The sequence below is a fragment of the Petaurus breviceps genome, unplaced genomic scaffold, assembly GCF_028583685.1.
Source record: "Petaurus breviceps papuanus isolate PSGF00001 unplaced genomic scaffold, PetGlider_PUasm1.0 90977, whole genome shotgun sequence".
Lineage (NCBI taxonomy): Eukaryota > Metazoa > Chordata > Mammalia > Diprotodontia > Petauridae > Petaurus > Petaurus breviceps.
This window is the reverse complement of record NW_027187391.1, coordinates 45,907,669-45,924,806: the sequence shown is the minus strand read 5'-3', so window position 1 is coordinate 45,924,806 and position 17,138 is coordinate 45,907,669. Positions and strand designations below refer to the sequence as shown.

The 17,138-nt window shown below is 36.3% G+C and overlaps 1 protein-coding gene across 1 annotated transcript in view; it reads right to left on the bottom strand.

Annotated features, from left to right (window-relative positions):
* The window catches only part of PDSS2 (decaprenyl diphosphate synthase subunit 2), a 302,945-nt gene that overhangs the window by 65,881 nt on the left and 219,926 nt on the right, over positions 1-17,138 (bottom strand). The window contains 2 exon segments of the mRNA XM_069077111.1: positions 708-729; positions 6,913-6,942. Of these exon segments, the coding sequence (XP_068933212.1) occupies positions 708-729; positions 6,913-6,942 (52 nt within the window).

Sequence of the window (17,138 nt, the reverse complement as noted above, 5' to 3'; positions counted from 1 at the left end):
TATTTCTCACTTGTAGGTGATAAAAGGAAAAATGCCAAGGCTTGACCTTAAGTGAACCAGACATTGCTTTTAAAACAATGGAGAAGGTAGAAACTAAAGGAAATGTGGTAAATGTCAGTTTAAGAACCGGGGAAGTATTACCTTTAAATGGATAACCCAGGACAATCTGAGGTGAAATGAGCAACATGGTGCTCAGAACCAAGCTCTTTATAGATAAGAGTTCTGTTGCATCTCCAAATCTATGAAACCTTGTGCAAGTGCCAACAAAAAAGAAAAAGACAAGGGAATCATGGAAAAAAAAATCCTCTGGTCCCACAGGAGGAATGCATTATTTCACAGAAATGCACCAAGGCTGGTTGCTATATTAAGACATGGTAAAGGGGGTGTATGTAAGGGGTGATCGTGTGCTTTCCAGTAATCTATGGATACCTGATTTCATCTTTAAACGGTATAACCATACAGCTTAACATAAAGTAAACTGAAAAAAGAACTATTATTTGAAGTTTAATCCCATACTACAAACTTACTTTAAAACCCTAACCAACCAGAACCCTCAATAATAATAATAATAATAATAATATTTTTAAAATTTTTTGCTTTTTGGAGGGGGAAGGGCAGGGCAATTGGGGTTAAGTGACTTGCCCAAGGTCACATGGCTAGTAAGTGTTAAGTGTCTGAGGCTGGATTTGAACTCAGGTCCTCCTGACTCCAGGGCTGGTGCTCTATTCACTGCACCACCTTGCCGCTCCAATAATTATTTTTAAAAAAATATTCATTTCCACTTTGAAGAGAAGGAGCAAGTAAGAAAATGATTTTCTATCAGGGATTTAGTCCAGGAAGCAATACTTTCCCATTAAAAAAAAAAGCCCTTTCCAGGAAAAACAGAAAGATTACCAGATTTTGAGTCACAAAAGTCTGGATTCAAGAGCACGTCCTATCACTAAAGCACTTAATGTCTGTGAGCCTCTGTTTCCTCAGTTACAAAATATGAAGGTCAGATGAGAGGATGTCTAAAGTCACTTGTAGCTCTAGCATTCTGATGCTATAATTTTATATTCTGGGCTTTAGCATATAATTCAGTTCAATCTTTTACAAAGGGTGGAGAACTTTTAATTTAGGGTTGAGATCTGGTGGTAAATTCAGTTAATCTTTCCTATGCCTATAATAACAAAGTTGTATCATGAGTATTACTTTTGCTAGGACCATACTAATAATTTATATTCATACAGTGCTTTAATTCCTGAGAGGTAGATGGTGCAAATAACCTTTCAACAGATGAGAAAATTGAGTCTCGGACAGACAAAGTGACTCATTGAAGATGGATATGGAACTCAAATATGAATTTCTGTTTTCAAATCTTGTGTTTTTGCCAGTACTCCAAGTCATATAAGAGGGATGCTATTCTATAAAAGTCAGTCTTTTTGCTTTGTAAAATGAGATGAAACACTTTCCATTACTCAGAGTGGAAAGTCAGCATATATCTCCATTGAACATGAGGGGGAAAGAGAGGATTTCAATAAATTCATGGTTCCAAACATTTTAATAAAAACTTCAAGCCATGCTTATCTCCTGTGTAACATATAGGTTACCAAAAAAAAAAAAAAAAGAACAATAGTAAACAGTAGTGAGTTGTCTTTACTGCCCCCTTAGTTTTTTCATCTTTACTTATCAGTCTGTATCTCATTCTTTCTCCTTCTATTCCTTTCTCTTTTCTTCATCTCCTGCCTTTGTGGCAATAATAGAGAACAGAAGTTCATTTGAAAATTATTATTTGTTTCCTTTATTAGGAGTTTTTTTGTTCTCTGCTGTTAAAAGTTGCTAAGTAGACTGTTCTCTATTTTGCTTTAAAAAAAATTCTACTAAACAGTTTTTGGTTTGGTAGTCCTCATTTTATTTTTCTGTGGGTCACCCGCTCTCTACAGAAAAAGAAAAAATTCCCCAGACCTAACACCTTCTAAAATGCCAATACTGTAAAATTTGAATTCATATTCAGAATAACGAACCTCAGACACGCTAATATTTTTAATGATTAAAGAGTCACACACATTCAACACGTTGGAATTTACCAAATCAGGAGACTATTACACTTGAGGAACTTTTAAAAATAAAGGGTTTAAACAAAACATTTTCCAACAATTCTCATTTAGTTTGAACTTTCAACAAACTAGAAATCTAACCATTGCCTAATTTCTGAAGTATTCTGGTACATTTATGAACAAGATATAAATAGACACTATCACTTTTTAAAGCTATTATCTATAAAGAAATTGGTAACAAATGAAATTTAATCCCTCCATTAATTTCTAATCTGTCTGTCATGTGTATGTGCTAAAGGGTGCTAGGTTACAGGGCAAAAGAAAATATGCGACTAATGGGAAATGTATCAGAATTCTGAAATGCAAAGAAAATGATAAGATGAGCATTACATTGAAATTCATTGTTTACTGACACTCCATTATACATTGTAGGCAGGAAGGTGATAGAAGCAAATATAATCTGGGTTTTTACTATCTTGTAATATTGTATTAGATTTCTGTGCCATTTTACTAATATTTATTCTAGACTTGCTTTACAGAATACATGAAAAGATCACTAATAGTATTTACATCAACGGGATTTCTAATTTTCAGAAAGGAGCTATGTATACGTACATACATTTTCTGCTCCAAATTAAATTCAATTATTTCAATGAATAAAAAGCTATTTTCCTTTTCCCACCTTCCCTTTCTTTTAAAACCAGTTCTGGAAGAACCAAATCATGTTATCAGCTAAGAGTGTGATTTCTAGAACACTAGGGGTAGGGTTCAGAAGAGTATATATCATTGAACAGTTTAGGTAGCAAGAAAATTCCAACCATGGAAACCATTGGATTGTTCCCTTGTTCACATTTATTACACACCGGGATCAAGCAATACATGCGAGGCATACAATGACCCAGCAAATAGGGAAATAGATTAAGGATCTTGAGATTTAAGGTCTCTACCACTGAACTGCTTTATAACTTTTTAACAAGTCACTGACCTTGTGCTCACACAGTTGCAAACCAGATAAAAGAACAGAAATTCAGAATGGCAGAACCATGTCTGAGGCACAAGAAGAAAGAACAGTAGATTTTATGATGTGAATGGAAAATGGAACTTGGGTGAAAAGTTGGAGACATGAATTTAAAAAAACCATCAAACAACAGACCCATTTCACAGGGATATAATAAGTCTGTGGCAGAGGTTATCTTGGAAACCATTACCCTGAAAGATGGACAGGATGAAGAAATACACACACAGACATCTGTCAGCTTATAATATAGCATTCTTAATAAAGAAGCTGATGGTGAAATTTTGAACCCTTTCTTCCTTAAACCTAATATTGCTCTAGTAGTTTCTTTACAAATAAATATTCCTAAATTACTAATCACATACACACTTTGCTAAAATGCCATATATAACCATTAAAAATCATTATATTCATACCTAACATTTCATTTCAAAATAAATTTAAATTGTATAAGACAGCTTCCATATTCACGGTGGCTCCATTCTGAATAACCCTTCAGAGAGACAAATCTGTCAATAGGCTGGGTTATATTCTAAGTTCCTTTTTTCTAAGTTACTGAAATGAGAAGGCCAACAAAATTCCCAGAAAGGATTAGGTAGTGTAACAGTGGCTCTGGCATTAGGAAGACTTGAGTTCGAATCTTGACTCAGACACTTAGTGACTGTGAGATGCTGGGCAAATTCCTTAACCTCTCTCTACCTTGATTCCCTATCTGCAAAATGAGTGGTTTGAATTCAATGATCTCTAAGGTCTCTTCCATATCTAAATCTATGAACCCATGATCTGGAAGAATCTCTGAGATGGTTACTTACTTTTATAGTAAGACTATTAGTTCATATTTATGTTATCATTTTTATTATTCATCTACATTTGAAGTTGATGGCATATTGTTTTACTCATACTTCTTGGAAGAATCCACCTTGTTTGATAATTATATATTCTTCATTAAAAAAAAAATGTTCCTTGATGAGGCCCTAAGAAAATAATTTGGGTTGCCAAGAGAGATTTTGTAGTCTTAATAGGCATGAATGACATGATTATACATATGCCTTTATGACTTGTCACCACCAAAGTCTTTGACACTGTGAAATGGTTCAACAGCAGAAAAAGATAGGGTTTTATTAGCAGAAATGACATAGAAGAAGATGTATTACCATCTCTTTGTCACTGTATCTCAAGGACAGTGGTCCTTTCCATCTGACTTATACATAAAACTTCTATATGTGTTTTCTCCTCCATTAGAATGTAAACTTCTTGAGAAAACTGTTTGATTTTCTTTTTGTATCTTTAGCGCTTAGCACACTGTAAACTCTTAATAAATGCTTTTTCATTCATTCATTCATCTATCAGTAATTAGTCCTTCTGCCCATTGTTGTCGGTCCACTAAGATATAGTAAATTTATACTCTATGATGTTGCTTGATACTCACCATGTTTTGCACCTTCTGATTCTCCTATAAAAGAATAATGAAATAATAATAACAGCAATAATAATAGCTAGTATTTATATAGCACCTTAAGTTTTGCAAAACATTTTACAGATATCATTTCCTTTTATCCCCACAACCACCCTGGGAGGTAGATGCTATTATAATTCCCCACTTTACAAATAAGGAAACTGAGGTCGAGGTTAAGTGACTTGGCTAAGGTCACAAAGTTCGTCTCTGAAGTAGGATTTGCACTCAAGCTTTTCCTGAATCCAGATTCAGAGTTGTGCCACCATTGTGCCACCTAGCTTCCTCTGTCCTTTCTTTTAGAAGAAAGTATTTATGATATACTGTATAGGAGTTACCTAGATAGTCTAACATACATTTGTCCTTTTTCAGTTCTCAAACCTTTGCCACTCTTTCCAACACAACTTTTGCCCTTCTCTCTCCTATGCCTGCCTTTCATTATACTGAAATCACTTAGTATTGAAGTATGTAATGACTTAGAGAGGTCTGTGACAGAATTCTTCAACCTCTGAAACTGTTACTGACCTATAAACTGCAACGATCTTCATTGTAATCTTTTTGCTTATGCTCATCATATGTATACTGTGAGATGAGGTGACCAAGTATTCCATGCTTCTTGTTGCCTTTAGGTATACGAGAAAACCAACTCTACCAATTTCCTTGCTGGTCTCCCTAAGAATGCAGTGTGGAGACGGTCAGTGGCACACATGGTTCAGAAGTACTTGCCTCCCAAGCTGAAAAGGCTTCAGATACGGCTAGTGATAGTCAATCAGTGGACAACTCATTCAGTCAAGAAGCATCATGTGTGCCAGGCACTGTGAATATGGAGCTGAGGCCCAGCCTAACTAAAGTTGTGAGAGACTCCTCACTAGCTTAGCTGCAAGGTTAAGAACTTTTTTTGCCTGAGTAAATCCTGAAGACCCTCCCTTAAGTTACAGGGGAGTTACTAGCTGCATCAATGGAAGTAACAACAAAACTGATGAACACAGATCTCTGAAATATTTAGAATTCATTGTTCAGTCATTTTCAGTTGTGTCTATTATGGTAGAAATACAAATATTTACCATTTCCATCCCTAGCTCATTTACAGATGAGGAAACTGGCACAAACAGGGTTAAATGAACTGCCCAGGGTCACACAGCTAGTAAGTATCTGAAGCCAGATTTGAGCTCAGAAAGACGAGTCTTCCTGGCTCCAGGCACAGCGCACTATCCTGTGCCACCTAGCTGCCCAGTAGTTATCCTTGATTAGAGGCATAGGGAAAAGAGGGCTGGACTTGGAGTCAGATAGACCTGCCTTTGATCCATACTGTCTGTACCACCCTAGGCAAGTCACTTGGCCTCTTAGTGCTCTAAGCAACTCTAAAAGTGTAGGTTGCAGAGAAAATGCCAACATTAGTAGGGAGAGTTAATTAGAAGAGAGTTTCCTCATTAAAGAGTTCTGAAAACCAGTGAAATCACAGATCTAGTCCCTATTCCTGGTCTTTGAACCTTATTTATGTCACAGACCTGTTCTCAGAAAATAGTTTGTTATTACATTCATAATTGTTTTTGCTTTTTTGGAGGCAATCTGGGTTAAGTGACTTGCCCAGGGTCACACAGCTAGTAAGTGTCTGAGGCCAAATTTGAACTCAGGTCCTCTTGACTCCAGGACTGGTTGCTCTATTCACTGATCCACCAAGCTACCCCTATTCACAGTCTTTTAAACAAGCAAACAAATTGTTTGACCTTTCAAATAGTTTGTAAAACTCAAAGTACTATAGAAATATGATTTGTTATTAATACCAAGTAAAATTAACTATCTTTCAAGGTTGTCATGTGGTGCTGACTAATAATTTGTATAGCTTGCACCCAAATTCTGCACAGATTTAAATTTAATATCATTCCTTCCCCTCCAACAAAACAAAACCTTACACCAATCTGACCCATTCTGAACTCGATGACCTAACTAATCAAAAATGGCTACATTTAGCAACCATAACTTTTCTATCTTTTCTTTATTTACGGCACCCTTCACATCATGACCTATTCTGATGCAAGCTGACATTCCTCCATCTGAGCCTTAGTGCTTTTAGCTCATACTAAGTTTGCTTGTTTCTGTTCTCCTTTGAATCTAAATCATTCCTGAAGACAGCCACACAATAGGCTTTAATTCTGAATCAATTTCAACATTTTCATGTTCAATGGATGATTTAAGAGAGATTGTCTACTTCAAAGAAAAAAAGACGTCAGTAAAATTATAGGTATTTATCATTATCACCACTGCCATCATCAAAGTCTTGGATTTGTGACTGATGTTAGTGCTAACAGATGCCCAACAAGCAGTAAAACATGACATGGCATGTTTTATTAGCTCATTAATATATGCCTTGGGTATAATGTGAGGGACAAGGTTGTGAGTAAATGAACCAATAAAATATACCCTGGAGTATTTTAATGCTTTTATATAGCACTCAATGTTCACTTTTTAAATCTCTTAAAATCCAGTTTTCATTTTTAAATATATCTATTCTGAATTTTTAACTTGAAAGAAGGCAAAATATATTTCTTCTATTTCCAAACTATTTGTGAAAACTTTAAATTTTGATTTTCTTTCACTTCATAGAGTTAATTGAATCATGCATTCTTAGACCTCCTCTTCCATTCTACTAGTACTCCCTTCTATGTTTTTTAATTGCTATATTTTGTCAAGCAATGGCTGTTATGTGGTGTGCACAGTGAGAATGGTTTTCACACTCTGTACAGAGCCTTGAAGGCCACACTCCAAACCTCTCCAAGCCTACCTCTCCAGCATCCAAAGCCAGCCCTTAACATCACATCCTAGTTCTGGCCAGGGCTCAGGCCTCTAGCTTCCCTGGATTGGTTCCCTAGGTTCCTACAAACTATACTTCCCCCAATCATGGAGCTCATAGTGCCATTTCTCAAGGGTAGAAATGCTGTACTTATGGGAGTTATGCTTTCTCAGGCAAACAGATCCGAATGAATTTGTAAGAATGTACTGTATTGCTGGGGAGATCTATTTGTGAGTATGTCTAGAAAAAAAGGAAAGAAGAGAGGAGCCGAGGGGGAGAAAAACAGAAGGATAAAATGAGAGGAGAGGCAGAAGGACAGAGGTAGAGAGAGGAGATGGGGAGAAAGGGAGTAAAAGAGGGTTTTTTTTTCCCCTTTTGTATTTTTATGTGTGCCAATTATATTTTTTTTAAAAGAGAAAGTACTGTTTAAGGAGAACTATATTGGAGTTAACAAACTGCAGGTACAAAGAACAGGTTAAAAGAGACTGAACATGATCAAGCTGAGTGAATGAAAACAGTTACAAATATTAAAATCAGAAATACACATCACAAACTACTTATGGAAGTGAGAGTCAGGAACAGTTGCTGAATTCATTTTATACTCTTATTTAATGTTCACTTCCACTGCCAACACCTTTGTCTAGGCCTATCATACTTCACACCTGTGTTCCTTCAACAATATCTTAATTAGTTTTCCTGTTTCTATCTTTGGTTCCCAAGCCATTGCATATATATCTACTGCAAGAATCTGATGAACAAATTTTCATTATATTGAAAATTGATGCTGGCTCTCTACATACCACACAAAACGTGAACTCTGCAATCTAGTGTTCAGCACAACGTGGGACACTGAACACATCAGGTTTTTGACAAAGGCTCAGTTTTGTTTTGGCTTAATGCCCTGATGGCTAAAATTTAAATAAATAAAATTTAATAAGCCAATTTTATGTTAGAGTTATTTGCATAGGTCACTATATATTCATATATATATATCATGCAGCATGTTACAGATGCATAAGTTAAATCACATATTTTAATGTGACCATTAATATGCCTAATTAAAAAGATAATCAAACTACATTTTGCTAAAAGGTACCATCAAAAATGAAATAATATCAATACTAAATATATATATATACCAAATGGCACAGTATCCATAAAGAAAAGTTAAATAAGTTACAGGAGGAAATAGATAGCAAAACTCTAGTAGTGGGGGACCCCAATTTATCCCTTTTTGAACTAGATAAATTTAACCACAAAATAAATGAGAAAGGAGTTAGGGGGATGAATAGAATTTTATTAAAGTTAGATATGATAGACCTCTGGAGAAAACTGAAAGGGAATAGAAAGGATTATGTAACTTTTTCTTGGCTATACATGGCCCCTTCACAAAAACTGATCTTGTATTAGGGCATAAAAACCTCACAAACAAATGTGGAAAAGCAGAAATATTAAATTAACCCTTTTTGAATTGTAATACAATTAAATTTACATTCAATAAAACGTCTTGAAGGTTATAGGTTAAATATTAATTGGAAAATAGCCTAATCTAAAGAATGAGTGGCTAAAAGAACAAATTATAGGAACATCAGTAATTTCATTAAAGATAATGACAGTGAGACAACGTGCCAAAATTTGTGTGATGCAACAAAAGCAGGACTTAGTGGAAAATTTATATCTCTAAACACTTATATTAATAAAAGAGAGAAAGAGAAAATCAAGGAATTGTGCATACAATTAAAAACATTAGAAAAAGAACAAATTAAAAATTCCCCATTAACACCAAAATAGAAATCTTGAAAATCAAAGGAGAGAGCAATAAAATCGAAAGTAGAATATTAATTGTAGTATACTATGAACAAATACATGTATTATCTCCAGAAACTAGATATATGATGCATGGTGAAGAGCATTAGGGTGAAGATCAACAGAGACAGAAATGGAAGTATATTTTTCTTAGGACATATTACAAACTATTATAAAGACAGAAAAAAGGAATAGATAAAGAGTTTGGGGAAGAAATTTGAAGCCTGGCATCCAGGCATGATATGGTATTGATGGGAGGAATTCAATTCTCTGGACATCTGTAAAAATTTTCTCTCTGTTAAAAACAGGAAAATTAATAATTTAATAACTTGCCTTTATGAGAACTTCATCTTTGAAATGCCAAGAAACCAGTCTCTATTCTGGATCTGATCTCAGGAATGAGAATTAATTAGTTTCTAGAAGAGAAATTATGATCAACTCAGGGAGAAATGACCACTGGATCTTAGAATTTGTGATAGAGGAGAGGGAAGTTTGATGTAGTCTGACATGTACCCTAGATTTTGGGAGAACGGATTTCAAAAAATTTAGGGAATTCACAGAATCACAGAATCTCATAATTAGGACGGACCCCAGAGGCTCTCTGGTCCACCTCGTACCTGGAAAACAAAACAAAACCCTGCTACATTTAGTTTCATTTTGAAAAACTGGAGGGAAACCCTAGAACAGTCCATTCCATTTTTATGTAGCTCTAACCTTTGGAAAGATTTTTCTTACAGTTATCTGTGCACCTCTACAGTCTCCAACTATGTGCTCCCTTTAGGGTAAAGCAGAGTAAGTTTAATCCTTTCTTGCACATGAGGGCTTTTCAAAATGAGAAAACCATCACATCCTCTCCCTCTCCACTCTGATACTGAGTATTCTCTTCTTCAAGCTAAACATCCCTGCTTCCTTCCAACAAGTCTTGGTATGTCATGGTCCCAAGTCTCCTCAATATCCTTCCTGAAACATGTGTACAGGATTGAACACAATACTCCCAAATGTTGTCTGATCAGGTCAAAATATAGTGGGACCTTCTAGGGTTGAATCCCAAAGAGATCATAGAAGTGGGAGGAAGACCCATATGTACAAAAATATTTATTGCAGCTCTTTTTGTGGCGGCAAAGAATTGGAAATTAAGGGGATGCCCATCAATTGGGGAATGGCTAAACAAGTTGTGGTATATGAATGTAATGGAATACTATTGTGCTATAAGAAATAAGGAGCAGATAGACTTCATATTTACAGGGAAAGACTTATACAAACTGATGAGGAGTGAGAAGCGCAGAACCAGGAGAAATTTGTACACAATTACAGGCACAATGTATGTGTGATGACCAGCTTTGAAAGACTGGACTCTTCTCAGCAATGCAAGGTTATAAGACAACTCCAACAAAAGATTCATGATGGAAGGAGATGTCTACATTCAGAGAGAGAACTAGAAAGAACAGAGTTTGAATGTAGACTGAAGCAAACTACCTGCTCTCTTTCTTTTTCTTTTTTGTTTCCTCTTTCCCACTGTTCATTCCATCATTACAATCCTTCTTTACAACCTGACTAATGTCTAATGTGAAAGTATTTGCAGATCCTATACTTGATTGCATGCCGCCATGGGGGGTGGGGGTGGGGAAGAAAATTTTAAACTCAAGGAGTTGTGGAACTGAATCCTGTAAACTAAAAGTAAAAAAACAAATTAATAAGGAAAACAAACCAAAACAAAATACAGTGGGACTGTAACTTTCCTTGTTTGGTTTGATTTCTTAATACAGTCTAAGATATTCTTCTTCCTATTATCGGTAGTAGGAAGAGGAGGAGGAGTCGGGCACCTTGTTCACTCATGTTGAGCTTGCAGACCACCAAAATCCCCAATCTTTCCCGTGGGTGCTATTTGTGTAGCCACAACTCTCAATCCAGTATTGTCCAGGTTATTTTCTTAAATACAATTGCAGAACTTTATATTTATGCATACTAAATTTTATCTTACTATATTTGGCTCATCTTGAACTATTTAAAATCTTTTTGAATCCTGTCTCAGTCAACCAACAAAATAACTGTACACTGATAACATTGTTGAATTAAAGACAACAGCACCAAGGGCAGATCCGTGGGTCATTTCCCCTATAGACTTCTCTCCAAGTTGACATCAACATAGGAAACGAATGTTCTCTATATATCAGTGCTCTTTCAGTTTCCAAGTAGAGATTACATGCTGTTCTCTGGCTCCAGATTCTGAGCTTCATTGGGACACACTGGCAGGGAGCTAAAGTTCTTAGGACTAAACTCTTTGGGTCATGTCACCCTGTGAGCAATTCTACAAAATGAATGAATAGCAACTGCCTAAATGGAAACTAGTTTCGCTACATAATTTTTGCTCCTCCAAGTAAAAAAAGCAAGTTCTTCAAATCTGCACATCTCAGGTGCATTTTTATATTCCTCTCCTTTTAAGTGCCTCTAACGTATTTTATGCTAATCTTTTGCTTTCCAAAATGTTTTTCTCAGCTTGAGACACCCACCTTCAAGTCTTTTACAAGGGAAGTCAGCTTAAGATGGATGGGTATTTATCAAAAATTAAATTATGGATTCAGAAAGAGAAATAATTCTTTTGAGGAGGAAAAGAAGGATTAGTCTAGTAAGACCAATGTGGATGCATAGGGAACTAATGAACCCAACAGATTTTAAACAACATTATAGATTTAAACAAGGGCAGATAACAGAGATGAATACAAATATGTGGTACAATAGTATAAACAGTCTCAGAAGAATGGAACAAAATGGAGCAAGAACAAGGCCTGCTATGAGTGACCCTCTTTTCTTCATGGATGAGAAACTGAAATTAGACAGCAACCACTGAGGCAGAACCTGAATTCTGCCTGATACACAGTAGGTGCTTAAATAAATGCTTCTTGATTGGTCCTAACAGAAATGAATAAAGTCAATTCCTTTTCTAAAGTAGTAGGAGGGCCTTTCTCCATGACTTCTGAGAATACACCTTAACTTGTTATCTCATCTGGCTACAATTTTCTCAACTTTAAAATAAAGCATTTATTAAACACCTGCTATGTTCCCGGCACTATGTTAAGACCTTTACAAGTATTCTCTTTAGATTTCAGGAGTGTAAAATCCTTCAAAGAACTGTGGAAAGTAAGGGAAGCTAAGTGACCAGTGATTTTCAGAGTTGAAGGGATCTCATCATCCATCTAATCCAACCCCAAAACCACATTCAATGTTATGTAACTTCTCTTTAATATAATCGTTATATGCTTTTACAAAATCTCGATCCTTTAACCTACATTGGGGATCAGGGTAAGGAATGATGGTATGTCTCTATTTGGGAACTTCTAAATGTGGCCCATTTTTCAATCTCTTCTGGGAATTACTTGGGGTACTTGAGTCAGTCCACCAGCCAGCAGCCAAGGCTACCAATACACATTCATAACATGATGCATTTTTATTACAAGTATATAAGGACATAAATGGGTTTTGCCTCTAAAGGTAATAGAGCCACTCTTTTTCTCTTCCCAAGGGGCTCAGACCCATTCTGTTCTCTCAGAAACCAATTCATAACAATAAAAAGGGAAGTCATAATAGCATAGAAAGTGTTGGAGAACTTCCATGATGCTACGGGATGCATGTACTTCATGGTCTGCTTCCCCTACCGTCTGATCCTCCTTGCTCTGGCTTCTGTATTCTAGGTCTATATGCCTGAATATGATTGTTTTTAGTGATCTCTGTTCTTCTTCAATCAGAATCTGCTGCTTTAGACCAAGGGGATTGTGGGGAGTAAGTCTTTTTCTACTCCTCTCTTTCTCAACCATACATGTTCACTTTATAAAAATGTGCATATAAATAATGAAAAAAAATTATGTACAACTCAATGTGCTTCTCTTTTTGCCACAGTGGGCAGGAAATTTAGAGTAAAAAAAATGATTTCAATCATGATAACCATTTAATTTTTGGTTCCTGGTGACATCTACTTCCCTGTATTTCCTTTATATGGTCTCTCTGTCTCATTTGTGTTATGTTTAAATCATAAGTTGTCTCATGTCTTTTTTGAATAAAGGGGGTACAAATTCAAATGCCCAGAAATTACTATGTCCAACAAGATAGCAATAATATTTCTACTAGATAGTAATGACTATCCAATATTTTCAGGAGCTCTATCTTGAAGCAAATCTTCTGTTAAGCAGTATTTCTTATGTTCTTGAGACTTAGGCTTAACCTAAGGTAGGAAAGTAGTCCTGTTGTTTATTACCTCAATTACAAAGAGAATGAGTGTTAGCAAAGTATTTAATTAAGAGCGACTGCCTTCCTTTAACTTTTCCTAGAGCACTTTGAAACTTCTTAATTTTCCCCTATCACAGTCTACCTTGTTTAACTGTACTATACTTGCTTATGGATCCTATGTCCTATTAGATTATAAATTCTTTGGGGGCAAAAACTGCATAATCTTTCATCTTTGTGTTACAGTGACTTTCACACAGCAGGCAATGAATAAATACTTGTTTCAGTGAATTGGGGGTTCTTAAAAAAGGAAATAAGAATGAGTGGGATTACAAATGACAACAGGAAATCAAGAAGAAGGTATATTCTGAAAAATAATTCCTTATATAACCTCTTTGTCAGACTGTCAAATGGAGAAACTGCAAAAAATGTGGGAGAGAAGAGGGAAAGGTCATCTAGTCCAGCCCCCTTATTTCATGGATGAGGAAAATGTAAGCTTACCCAAGGTCAAATAGGTGACCATCAATATTAGAATCCAACCTCCCAAAAACAGTGTTCTTCCCCAAAAGAAAAGGTGCAAATGTAGGTTTAAGTGTTCAAGAATGTAATGGTGCCAGAACCATGACTGAAAAGTGAATGTGGTTCAACCCATGGAATGAAATATTCCCTGAGGTGGCCTGGTGACCTAAAAGGGGGCTTAGGAGGAGAGGAAAGATTTATCCCACCCAAACTTATTGATAGAAAAGCAGCACTGGACACAAAGCCAAAGATTGCTATTTCATAGTATGTCAAAATGGAGCCAAGAACAAGGTTTGCTGTTAATGACCCTCTTTTCTTCATGGATGAGAAACTGAATTAGACAGCAACCACTGAGGCAAAACCAGAATTTTGCCTGATACACAATAGGTACTTAAATAAATGTTTCTTGATTGGTCCTAATAGAAATAATAAAGTCAATTCCTTTTCTAAAGTAGTAGGAGGGCCTTTCTCCATGACTTCTGAGAATACACCTTAACTTGTCATCTCATCCGGCTACAAATTTTCTCAACTTTAAAATGAAGAATTAGCCTAGATGATCTAGTTCTAACATTTTAAGAGACACATGCACAAATCCTTAGGAAAAGATTTAAAAACATTTCAAGTAAATATGCCAAGGATAATATCAGAGAAGAGGAAATAGAGCATGACTTTTGAAACCCAATCTCCTAGTGAGCCTTCTGGAAGTCAATCCTTACTCAATCTTCTGAGCACACCTTTGGGTACAGAGTATTATAATGGGAATCAACAGTCTTTAATAGACACCACCTAGGTCTGCAGGGGACATTAGTTGGTCCATCTGTTAAACCTGTTCGATTTTATATCTTCTAGCTGAAGAATGAAATGAAAGAAAAAAAACCCAAAGCTGCTAAAGTAAGGGTGCAGAATTAACTCCTTTTTTAAACTCTAGTTTGGTAATATAATAAATAACTTCATCACTTGATTGTTTTATAATGCGCACAAGTGTGTGTGGGGTAACTGAATATTTGCAGATACTGCATATACTTGCAATTAGAGATTTAAAATCAAGAGTTAGTTTATAAATGGCTGTGGGTGTAGAAAGAATGCTGTTGGAGTGGAAATGTCACTAAATTTATGAGAATGGAAATGACTACATGCCTGATGTTATTGGAAAATGAGGAAAACAGTATATAGTTGGTCTCATGAGCAGGTACCATTATTATAAAACATTATTTCCCTGTTTAATATATTTATTTCTTCAATGAAATTACCTCACAAACTAACAACTGTGGGGGTTGTGAAGTAGTCTTTAAATATGTATAAAAGCAAAGGGCAATGAAGTCCCTAAATTATTCTGTGTATTTAATAAGACCAGAATTCATTTGTACTCTGTAGAGAGATTAAGTCTTACTAATATAGAAGACCCATACCCAGAAATGATGAGACCAGATTTTCAAGGAAAATTAAGTAAATCTGTTGCAGCCTACATACTTCTTCTTTTTTGGAGTAGAATATGATTTTGGTTTGTATCCACAGTGACAGTAGTTTTCTCTTGTTAATCAAGCCCTGGCCTTTTAGATACCATTCTACTGAAAGCTATTTTTGTACTTCTCAAGCTTCTTCATTATTGCATCATGTTACCATAGAGGAACAAAACACCATGGTAGCCACTTAACCCCTAGAGAGATAGAAAGGTTTGCAGCTTATTTTAAATCACAAAGCAATTCTTTTGTGTACTGAATTGGCCCAAGGCTAAGGAGGTGGTGTACCCACTCACAAAGAGGCAAAACTGGCTTCCCACATGACCTCCACCTGTGGGCTGCTTTACAATCATGCCAGAACAGGAAAGCCTTGAAGCCACTCTGGTGTGGGGGCACTGCTCCTCCCTCTCTGCTTCTCAGAGGATCCCTCTCTGCTTCTCAGAGGATCGTCCTGCCAAGTCAGGATTCTGAAGAGCTGTTGCAATGGTGAACATACTCAGTGAGAGCCAGAGCTTTCTTGGTAGGGAAGGAAATGTGGTTAACCTTAATTGGACCTGGGGTGCAAATGGAGGTACCAAGAAGCGCTCCCACTTCTGCAATTGAACTATGAGCTTTCTTTCCTCTCTTCCCCTACATTCCACCCAAATGGTTTGGCTTTATTCAGAAATTCAGTTGGCCTGAAAAGACACATTTCTTTGGTTCTGAAGAAGATTGGAGAAAGGATATATTATGTCAAACGCAATGCTATGGCTTTTTAAAATGGGAATTTAGTGCTAATAAAAGCTGTCAGACCACTGTTTTCTAAGCTGTGGTTCATTCATCATCAATGATACGGAAAAGTTCTACAACTTATCTAACTTATCTTCCCCTTGACCAGTTCTCGAGAGAAGAAATCTGCATTAGTTATGGTGGTTGAATGTTCTTTTTTTAAATCAAGGAACAACCTTAAGGTTAACAATAACATTTTTTGGGGGTGGTGAAGGGGAGGCAATTGGGGTTAAGTAACTTGCCCAGAGTCACACAGCTAGTGTGTGTCAGAGGCCAGATTTGATCTCAGGTTTTCCTGACTCCAGGGCTGGTACTCTATCCACTGTACTACCTAGCTGCTCCAACAGTAACATTTTTATTCGCAAACTGCCTGAGATGTCACTACACAATCTAGGCTAGCATATATATATATATATATATATATATATATATATATATATATATATATGTAATATGTATATATTATATAATCTTTTTATCTAACTGATGTAGCTCTTGGGGAAATCCTTGTAAAGATTACTACCTAAGACCCATATCTCTAAAGGGTGGAGTCCTCAGTCCACAAAATAGGCACTAAGGATGACATAAGCTGTTAATAAAGGCCTCACAAAGTTACCTATAAAGTGACTACTAGGAAAAAACTAGACTGAGGTGAGCAACCTATTTCACAGATGGAAAAGTAACAAACAGTGATAAAAGTTTTGCAAAACACAGCCAAGAAGCCCTATTCCAGCCCATTTCCTCCTAAAACACTTCAGCCCTAACACCCTTGAAGTGCATTTTTCTCCCTCTAAGCTGCCTCTCCCCTACTGTTCCCATTCCCTGCACAGAGGGTTTAGTGCTTGGGTGACGGCTATTCTAACAAATGAACCTGGGCTGAATGTTAGCAAGTGACCAAAACAATACAATGTTGTAGCCCTATTAACAAGTGTCTAGCCCGTCCAAAGCGCACCAAGGTTATGCCTTTAATATTTATGTTTCATAATGGCTTGCTCATTTCAAGAAATTTTACTTCCATTACAACTCTCTCTCTCTCTCTCTCTCTCTCTCTCTCTCTCTCTCTCTCTCTCTC